This window comes from Octodon degus, unplaced genomic scaffold, assembly GCF_000260255.1.
Source record: "Octodon degus isolate 3935 unplaced genomic scaffold, OctDeg1.0 scaffold00083, whole genome shotgun sequence".
NCBI classification, from domain to species: Eukaryota; Metazoa; Chordata; class Mammalia; order Rodentia; family Octodontidae; genus Octodon; species Octodon degus.
The window spans coordinates 10,272,897-10,283,196 of NW_004524659.1; the positions used below are offsets into that span (position 1 = coordinate 10,272,897).

General features: G+C 52.6%; 1 protein-coding gene across 3 annotated transcripts in view; it reads left to right on the forward strand.

Moving 5' to 3' along the window:
* Nucleotides 1–10,300, forward strand: part of Sipa1l3 (signal induced proliferation associated 1 like 3) — a 116,602-nt gene that overhangs the window by 86,247 nt on the left and 20,055 nt on the right. For 2 of the 3 annotated variants that reach the window (XM_004636768.2, XM_023721477.1), the window contains 3 exons: nt 3,323–3,488; nt 4,323–4,581; nt 6,724–6,867. In XM_004636768.2, the coding sequence (XP_004636825.1) occupies nt 3,323–3,488; nt 4,323–4,581; nt 6,724–6,867 (569 nt within the window). The remainder of the gene's footprint in view (nt 1–3,322; nt 3,489–4,322; nt 4,582–6,723; nt 6,868–10,300) is intronic. The other variant, XM_023721475.1, reaches the window with a different exon arrangement.

Genomic DNA, 10,300 nt, shown 5'->3' on the forward strand with positions numbered 1-10,300 from the left:
AGGTTCCTTCCAGCCTCCTGGGGGAACAGTGACTCTTTGAGGGTTGCCCTTCTCTGTCTGGTTCTCTCCTCTGAATCTAAACCTTTTCATTTTCCCAGAGAATGCACTCTTCTTGCTCATATGAGCGTAGTCAGCACTGCCCCATCCTGGAGCTCTTGTTTGGGATGGAATATGACCTGAGAAGGAAAACCTGGCCACCCTCCCTTCTGCTCTTTGTTAAAATCCCAAAGCTGGCAAGTGAGAAAGAGAAAGGAAATGCAGGCTTCAGAACTCTGGGGAGCCTAATACATCTTATTTATTCTCTAGCCTCAAAGATTTTCTTTCTTGAGTTATATTAGGCTAGGTGTCAGCCTTTTTAAAACTTGTTGTTATTGTTATTTTAGCAGACGATTATGGTAAATTCATGATTCAGTTCATCAGATTAAAAATTAACAGTCCCATTTCTTCACTTCCTAATAAGATTTCTTCCTGAAATTTTTTTCTTCATTCAGAAATATGTTTTAAGCCAACTGTGTTGGTGCACAACTGAGACCGAAAGATTAGGAGTTCAAAGCCAGCCTGAGCCACTTAGTGATTTAGTGAGACCTTGTCTCAAATTGTAAAGGGTGGCGGGCTAGAGATGTAGAACAGCATGCAGGCTCTGGGTTCAACCCCTAGTTCCACATGTTGGGCGTGTCAGAGTTGTCGGCAGAAAACCAGCCCTGGCATGGGTCACAGGAGATGGGGAGGAAATGCCTGCAGTTTTGCAGGTGAGGTCATGAAATATGGTCACGTCCCATCACCATCCTTAGTTTTTCATTCTGTCTGTGAAAAAAAAGTGGCAGCCAGGCTCAGCAGTGGTGTCTTCAGTTCTGTGGCCTTCACTAAGTCCTGTCTTAGCACCTCTGCCTGCCTTATCCATGGCCAAGTTGGGCTTAATGCACCGGCTGCGGTGAGCATCACAGGACCCCATGTGAGTAGAGGCGGGCTTTGCTCTGTTGCTACTCTTCTGCTGTGTGGATGGCCAGAGGCAAAGACATACAACCATAGCTGCCTAAGGAATTGCGGAAAGGGCTGAGAGCTGGCCAGTGGCTTTGGGGCAGGGCCGGGCCTGGGCACTGCGGCCTCTGTCTGTGTGCCTGACTGAACCATCCGCAAAATGAGGCTAATAATAGTAAGAGTGGTTTTCTGTGCATTTTTTGTTGTTGTTGTTTTGGGTTTTTTTTTTGTTGGGGGGCATGGGGAATGTAGGTAGATTTGTTACATCTTGGCATGGGGAATCAAACTTAAGACCTGGTACTTGCCAGGCAGGTGCTGTGCCACTGAGCTGTATAACTGTTTGTTTGTTTGTTTGTTTGTTTGTTTTGTCATTCTTGTTTTTCTTTTTTTGAGATAGACTCTTGCTGTGTAGTTCAAGCTGGCTTTGCACTCACTGTGTAGCCCAGACTGGCCTCGAACATGAGGGAGGCCTCTCGCCTCAGCTTCCCCAGTTCTGGGACTATAGGTGTGCACCACCAAACCTGGCTTTCCTGTGTGGTTTTAACAAGTGCCATACACAGCCCTTATGTAAGATGGTGCCTAATGAGGACACTCTCCTGTCAGCTGTCATCTCTCTCCTGAGAAGTGATGATACCTCCAGTCATGCTTCTGGTGTTCACAGAAGGGAGAACTGGAGCCCAAAGGTGGGGCTCAGTAGCAGATAGGGTGAGGCAGGGCAAGTCAACCTGGCCTGAAGCGAGTCTAGGACCATGGAAAGGGCTGAGCATGCCAGGGGATAGGGGTCATCAGGCCCAGGTTGAGGGTTGCAGGGTCCTGTCCCAAGCATCTTCTGTTTCACATGCCAGCCGCCACCCTGGCAGCAGATCTTTCACAATACTGCAAAGTGGGTAAGCAGGACCAGAGAGGTGGTAGGACTTTTTCAGGGACCCACACCAGGAGCAAACTGTGGTCCCTTCTACCAGGGGCAGTGGCTCTGCAGCTTCAGATCACTGAGCATCGGGGCGGGCAGTGCACATCAGCACTGAGAATGCCAAAGAAGGGGTAGTGATCGGAGTCACCTGGCTCCCAAGCTGCCCTCTGGAACAGGAGGCCCAGCAGAAAAGCAGCAGTGATAGTAGCAGGTAGGGGAGACCAGGCTTGCTCAGAGTCCTCCCGGGCACCCAGTGGTGTGTGGATCCTGTCCCTGAGCATTGGGTCAGGAGACCGAGGCTAGTGCTCCCCTGGCTGGTCCCAGAGCACCCAGGCTAGAGGCTTCCGAGGCCACCAAGGGAACAGTTCTTGTGCCTCCACTCCTCACCCTCTAGCTCAACAAGCCTAGCGCCCTTGGCCTCAGCACTGTTTCCTCCTCCCAGGATTCTTTTTTTCTACCCATTCCTTCCTCTCTCAAACTGTATTTCTCCTCACTTCCCCAGATGTTGCCACTCAGAAAAGTCCTCCCCAATCCCCATTCCTTTCCCCAGCTTTATTTTTGTTTAAAACAGTCTTCTCGGGGCTGGGGAGATGGCTCAGTAGAATAAACGCTTGCCTGAAAAGTGCAAGGGCCTGAGTTCAATCCCCAGTTTCACCAAAATAAATAAACAAACAGTCCTCTCCAGCCAGGTACACTGGTGCACACCTGCCGTCCAGCACTCTGGAAGGTGCAGGCCGGCCTGGGCAGCTTGTCTACTTAGCAAGACCCTGTCTCAATTTTTTTTTTTCTTTGAGACAAGGTCTTGCTATGTGGTCCAGATTGGCTTTGAGTTTACTATGATGTAGCCCAGGCTGGCCCTGTACTCAAAGTGATCTTTCTGCCTCAGCCTCCCAAGTGCTGGGATTATAGGAGTACACCACCACACCTGGCTTCTGTCTCAAAAAAAAAAAAAAATTTGCAGGGGGGATTGAACTCAGGACCTTGTGCTTGCCAGGCAAGCACTTATTCTACTGAGCTATCTCCCCGGCCCTCAAAATTTTAAAAGGGGCTGAGGATGTAGCTCATTGCAGAGGCTCTGGGTTTAATCCCCAGTGCCACCACCACAAAAAAAAAAAAAAAAAAAAAAAAAAAAAAAGGTTCTGTCCACTTCACCGCTTCCCACACGGGATCCTTCCATTGATTTGATCTGCATTGGTTCCCCTGCTCCATGTGGACCTCAGAGTCTCTGCCAATCCCCAACACTCAAACAGGCTGGGCCAGAAGGGAGGCTTTGTGAGAGGGAGTGGGCAGAGCAGAGCGAGCTGCTCTTCTGTCACCTGTGGCGAGGAAGAGGAGACACAGTCCTGGCAGGAGCAGCCAGCAACTGAAATCCAGGCAGCTCTGAGAAGTGCTCAACCCCCCAAGCACCCCTCTGACCTGATCTTCTCATTCCAGGCAGGTGGACGCCAGCACAAAAAATGTCTTTGGGCAGCCGCGGTTGAGGGCATCCCTGCGTGATCTGCGTTCCCCGCGGAAGAACTACAAGTCCACTATCGAGGACGACCTGAAGAAACTCATCATCATGGACAACCTGGGGCCAGAGCAAGAGAGGGACACAGGGGTGCGTGGCACGCAGCCCAGCAACCAAGGGCGGGGTGGGGTAGGGCAGAGGGTAGCATTCTGCGTGGTCACCCCAGCCTCCTGTGTGCTCACAGCCTTAGGCACCTGCTGGTCCTTTTGGGGTATATGAGTGAGGGCTCTCTGGGAGCCAGAGACGGGATCGGAGCCTGGTGGGTTGGTGCTCGCTTGCCATGCCAGTGCTCCAGGATAATACCCCAGTGCTGGTAAGAAAAAGAGGGACAGGGCCAGCCCAGGCAGGCACAGGGAGCCCCAGGTTGCACATCTTGTCTTGGAGCCCAGGACAGAAACAGTTCTCCTCTGCCCAAAGTAAGGGGCTGGGCATACAGCAGGGCTCCCATAGGACACCCGCACTCTTGTCTCCAGGGACCGGGCAAGGCCAAAGCACCAGTGTCTCAGTACCTCTGCCACCCCTGCTTCCCTTCATCCTTGTTCCCACTTGCCCATTTAGCCATGCTGCCAGGCAGGTATTCTGTGTAGGACCAAAGATGGCCCCAGTCTCCCCAGTTTATGTCCCAGCAGCCCAGAAACCAGAGGAGGGGAACATTTGGTATCAGTGGTGCCCTCAAGTTCCAGCCTGGCTCTCTGTGCCCAGCATGGCCTGCATTACCTTCCCTAAGCAGCTGGGCCTCGATCTGGGCCCTTCCTCAGAACAGCAACTATGGTCACCCACCAGCCATGGACCTCTCAGGGAGGGGAGCCCCAGGGAAAACTGATGCTTTGATCAAAAGGGCCAGAAAGGGAGAGGGTAGGTCACAGCTTGCCCCAGAAGAGATCTCTAAGGACCAGTACCAGCATGTCACCCCTGTCTTGGTAGCAGTCTCCCCAGAAGAGCCTGCAGCGGACGCTGTCAGATGAGAGCCTATGCAGCGGGCGCCGGGAACCAAGCTTTGCCAACCCTGCCAGCCTGGAGCCAGGGCTGCCCAGCGACGTGCTCTTCACCAGCACCTGCACCTTCCCCTCCAGCACACTGCCCGCCCGGCGCCAGCACCAGCACCCCCTCCCGCCTAGTGGCGGTGGCGGCAGCAGCCCTAGCACCATCCCTGCCACTGGCAACAGCTTCCCGGAGAAGAAATGTGAGCCTGGGATTCCAGGGCTGGGAGGTGGGGGGCACCCGTGTTGAGGTCATCTAAGGGAGGGAGTGGGGTGCACATAGGTTCCATGGTGTCACCCAGGCACCAAGAGATTGCTGGCCAAGTGCCAGAGGTTTCCTGGGCCTCACCTGGTTCCCGGCTCCTGCTCCCAGCCTCCCACTCTACCCAAGCAGTCTGCTCCGTGAATATTTACTGACAGTAAATATCCCCACTGATTTGCTACACTGAGAAGAGGTATAGGCATATGAACTTATTCACCCTTTGGCTCGTGGAGCAAATATTTGTTAGCATCTTCATGGCAGGACCCTGAGTCCATTCTAATCCCTGCCTGTATCACAAAGGCCCTAAATCTAAAAGTGGTGAATGCATAAGACCAGGGACTGCTTGGATCCTTCTGTGCCCACCAGGCATGGGGGCACGAGGCCTCCTTGCAGGTGCTGCCTGACCTCTGGGCAGCACTGAACAGTGTTCAGTGGCAGCTGCCCATCTTCCTTTCTGCAACCAGCCCTATTGTGAGTTCCTGAGGACCCTGGCACGGGGCTGTGCCCACCTCTTAAGCCCACCCAGTGATCCGGAGGCTGAGCCCAGCTTCTTTCCACCCTCATTCATTCCCCTGCTCAGCCAATGTTGAACCACATTCCCAGGAGCCAGGTGCCGGGCTTGCATCGTAGGGCCTCTACCATACATGAACCCACTGTGCCTCAGTTTCTTTGGCAGCACAGCGTGGTACCAGAAGCACCCACTGCCCTTGGGTTCATGGGATAAACTGTGGAGTCTGCTAAATGTAGCCTCTCAGGCCTTTATTTCCCTCTTGCAATGCTGGGACTGGGAGGACGCCTACCCTGGCTGCTGTACCCACTGCACACCCAGCGGTGTCTGGCATGGGGGAAATGCGCAGGGACACGAGCAGGCCTCCCCCACTGCCAGGCTCCTGATTTCTCAATGCCTTGCTGTGCTCTGTCCCTCCCTTGGGACTTTGAAGACTCAGTGATGTGGTCCAGAGCTGTCTGGCAGCCGTGGCTCAACAACCACGTCTGTGCCCACACCACACAGAGCTCATGCTGCCTGCCACACAGAGACAGCCCAACTTTCCGCCCGTGTCCCTGCCCCTCCCACTGCTCCTCCTGGGTCTCACAGACCCTCCTCGCAGCACCTCCAGGAAAGAACTGCTCTTCTCCCTCCGCCTTCCCTACCTTGGAGCCCGCATGTGCAGCTGTGCCCAGGCCCAGCATCTCCGTGGTATCCTGGGCCCATCTCTGTCTCACACCTTCATGTACTCTTCAAACACCCCTGGCTCAAAGATCGAGAATTTGAGCCAGGCATGCCTGAACTACAAAGTAAGACCAAGGCCAGCCTGAACTGCGTAGTGAGGCCATGTCTCAAAAAGACACACACACACACACACACAGATCCAGAATCTACCCACTTGTGCCCCCTTCCACCCACTCTGTCCCACACTGGATCCCCTTTAGAGCCCCTCAGGAGCCTCCTTGCCATCTCCCTGCACAACATAGATGCACAGCCAGTGGGAGCCTGGGCCAGTTCTGAGGCAGAACCTTATAGTGGCCCCTTCATTCTCCAGAGTAAAGGACAAAGACTGCACTTGTGGGAGAGGGGTATAATATATAATTACAGCACTGTGGGACGCTGAGGAAGGAGGATCCCAAGTTTAAGCCCAGCCTAAGCAACCTAGCTACTTACCAAGACCCTGACTCAAGATAAAAAAAGCTAAAGATTTAGCTCCATGAGAAGGCCCTGGGCTCCACCCTAGTACCACAAGAGCAAAAAAAGGAAGTCCTCATTGCCACCTACAAAGCCTCACAGGGTCCAGTCCTGTCTATTCTCTGATGTCACCTTCCACTACCACCCTCTTCTGGCTCACCCTGTCCCAGCCCCACAGTATTCCCCACACCTGCAGGCACTCACTGATCTGGCACTTTGCACCGGCAGCCTCACCTGCCCACAGTGCCCTCCCAGTGTCCCTGGCTTCCCCCTCAGAGTTGTGCTCAGATCAGGCACCCTGGGAGCCCCCATAGCACCCTGTGGAAAAGGCGCAGCACACTGCCTGTCTGTGCGTCTTCCCCACGGGCCGTGCTCAGTGGTTCCTGTCTGCACCCCACGCAGCCGCCATCTCAGCCTCAGAGCTCTCACTGACTGATGGACGGGACCGGCCCCTGAGGCGCCTCGACCCTGGGATGATGCCATTGCCTGACACGGCCGCCGGTCTTGAGTGGTCCAGCCTGGTAAATGCAGCCAAGGCCTACGAAGGTAGGAGCTCCCGCCCGACTCCATGGATCCTCACTCACCCTCCTCTGTTCTAGAAACATCAGTAGGGGCCAGGGAGATAGCTCAGTGGAATAAGTGCTTGCCTGGCAAATACAAGGTCCTGAGTTTGATCCCGGGTACCACAAAAAAAAAAAAAAATAGAAACATCAGTGGAGGGCCTATGACTCTGCAAGGGGAAGCAGGTGGAAGTCAGGCCCTGACATCTGCCCACTGTGCAGTCATGAGCAAAGGTCTGTCTGTGACCACCAGCTACTGAACGGGGACAGAGACCGAGCCAGGTGCCTAGGCTTGGGGAGCATCTCATGGAATACCATGTGGAGCACGGCAGGCATAGAACATGGGCCATGGGCGGCTGCACCGTGTGTTCTTGTTACAATACAAATTCAATGATCTGGGGCCGGGGAAATGGCTCAGTGGAATAAGTGCTTGCCAGGTAAGCACAAGGGCCTGAGTTCAATCCCCAGTTCCGCAAAAAAAAAAAAAAATTCAGTGATCTAAGTTACATTATTTTGACCCAATGAATGACTTACACACAGAAGTTTTTATACAGGTAAAGATCCCTAAGTGGGCAGTATAGGGCCAGAAGGTACCTCCACAAATGCAGGCGGGCCCAGGCTCCTCCAGCTCTCTGCCCTGCTACCACTTGCATGAGTCAGCATGGCTGCTGGAGCTCTGGCCATTGTGTCTCACTCCAGCCAGGGGGAGAAAGGGAGATACCCTGGGAGAGGAGAGGGAATCAGGAGGGCGGGAGAAGAGCTCTTCCAGCAGGCCTGCAGGCTGTCTGTCCTTGGGATCCTCAGAGCAGTGGGCAGTTTCTCTGTACAACCCAGGGCTCCTTACGCTATGGGGGTGCACCAGGAGATGTATCCTGCAAGGCATGAAGGGTGGGGCGCTGGGCAGCCGGGCCATCACCTCTGTTTCCTCTGTATCTCCTGCCATCCTGGGTAGCCTAGCATCCTGGACTGGAATAGGCGGTTTTAAGCCAGTAAGAAGCAGAAAAGAAAAGGCCTCAGTGGTACAGCACCTGCCTAGCATGTAGCAGGGCCTGGGTTCCATCCCCAGCATTGAAGGGGAGAGAAAAAGTGCATGGGCGACCCCAGGCCTCTCCCTTGAGACCAAGGTGTCATCAAAGGCCACAGTATTGTCTAGAAGGCAAGGGTCACCCAGGCCCCACCGCCACAGCTTGGGCTAGAGCCCTGCCCCTGTGAGCCTAACCCTTTGCCCCAGGGCATCCTGGGAAGCAGTAGCCGTGGTGAGGAAGCTGAGGGAGCCTGGTTGGTGACACCCAGGCTGTGTCGCCAAAGGAACTTTTTCCTTCTTTGTAAAATTAGGAGCTGAATCATAGAAGGCTGAAGGGAGGGTGCAGTGGCAGAGAGGCCTAGCAGGAAGCACATGCTGTGTTGGCAGCTGCCTCCCCCAGGCAGGACAGGGGCCCATGGAGGCGTGGGAGGCAGGTGGCTTCCACTCATCACTCGGGGTTTGCCTTTGTAACGAAGATACATGGGTCCTGTGCAGCTCCAAAAAATGGAAGACTAAAAGAATTGTTTAGTTGTTAATTCGTTGTTAATCTGCTTAGTTTTGTTAATTTGTAAAATTTGTTGATTTGTTTAGCTTTTGTTCTTTTGATTGTGGGAGGATGGGGTCTGAGGATGGAACCCAGGGTGGGTATCATGCATATTTGAGCAGTCCTGTGCAGTGAGCTGCAATCCCAGCCCTAGGCTTTGTTGTGTTGTTCTGTTGTTTGTTTTGTTGTTGGGTTTTTTTTGTTTTTGTTTTTGTGCAGAGTCTCACTATGGAGCTCAGACTCATAGTGATCCTGTTGTCAACCTCCCAAGCGCTGGGATTACAGGCCTGTGCCAGCAGGTACAGGCTCCATTGGCTCAGCGTGCCCAGGGGTGGGGCCAGTGTGGCATGTGGTGCCAGGGATTGAACCCCGGGCCCTGCACTTGCCTAAGCAGGCACTTAGTCCACTGAGCTATACCGTCGGCCCTATGTTGTGTTTTGTTTTGTTTTTGTCTTTTTGAGACAGGGTCTTGCTATACAATTCAGGCTGGCCTTGAGCTCACTTTGTAGCCCAGGCTGGTCTCCAACTCCAGATCCTCCTGCCTGAGCCTCCTGAGTGGTGAAATTACAGGCGTGGGTCACCACACCTGGCTTTAATTCTTTTAAATAACCAAATAAGTGGGCATGGCTGTGCAGGTGGGCATGGCTGTGGGTGCCTGTAATGCCAGCCCTCCAAGAGGCTGAGACAGGAGGATCACAAGTTCAAGCCCAGCCCAAAAACAGTAGCACTTTAATGAGACCCTGTCTCTAAATAAACAAAGGCCTGGGGATGTAGTCCGAGGCCACACTGGGTTCAGTCCTCAGTGCCACCAAAAATAAATCACGAGAGGATGCTGACAAAGAGCGGTGATTATCTGCACTCTCTTCCACCCTCTGTAAATCTAGAAGTATTGCATTCCAGGGGAAATCCTGAGGAGATTTGACTGACCTTGGCCGATAGCAAAAGTGACATTTTTAGTTATATAGGTCTTGCTTTAACTTGGTCTTAACCATCCAGCAGAAAAGTATAGCCATGAGGTATAAAAAGTAAAGCTATATTAATACGCTGAGCTGTAAAAGGCTCAAGTCAGCAACTTCGGACAGTTGCCAGTTGTGCTGGTAACTCGCTACTTTTGTGGACTATATTGGGTTAGTTTCCTGAATTCAGATAACTGCAGTCTTTGGACTGGCGTCAAGTATGAAAAGGTCCTTTAAAGACTTCTCCAAATAAAGCTTCTCTAACTGCAATGGAACACTCATCTCTGACAATACAAAACAAAATAAATAAAGGACCGTTTTGTTGTTTATATATATATACATACATACACACACACACACAAGATAGTTAAGATAGACATACAGCTACTTTCTCTTGCTTCTTTGAGAAGAAAGTTTTGTACTAATATTTAGACAAGAGATCATGTCTGCATCTTGTTCTCTGAACAACTTACTACAAAGACAACAGTTGTTGTAACTCTCCTACTAACCTGTTTTAAAACTTTCATTACTATTTATCTTTTTTTCTCATGAACATGAATTTTAAAAAAGAAAAATAAAAATGTTGCCAAGGAAGTTTTCAGAGTGAGGAGAGGTGGCAGGAGTGATGGCGGCCTTGGGACCCCACGAGCCCATTTGTGGCTGGTGGGGCTGCTGTGGCAGCAGCGGCCTGTGTGCCGTGCGTGGCAGGGCGAGCAGCGGCGCACCGTAAACGTGAAGCGTAGCGCCCGCCCGTGAAGTCCCAGTAGTGTGTGCATCCAGGCCTGGTGGCCCCCGCCTGGAATCCAGCACCAGGAGGCTAAGGCAGGAGCATCACCTCCAGTTTGAGGCCAACCTAGAATTGAGACTGTCTCAAAAAGAAAGAAAGAAAGAAAGA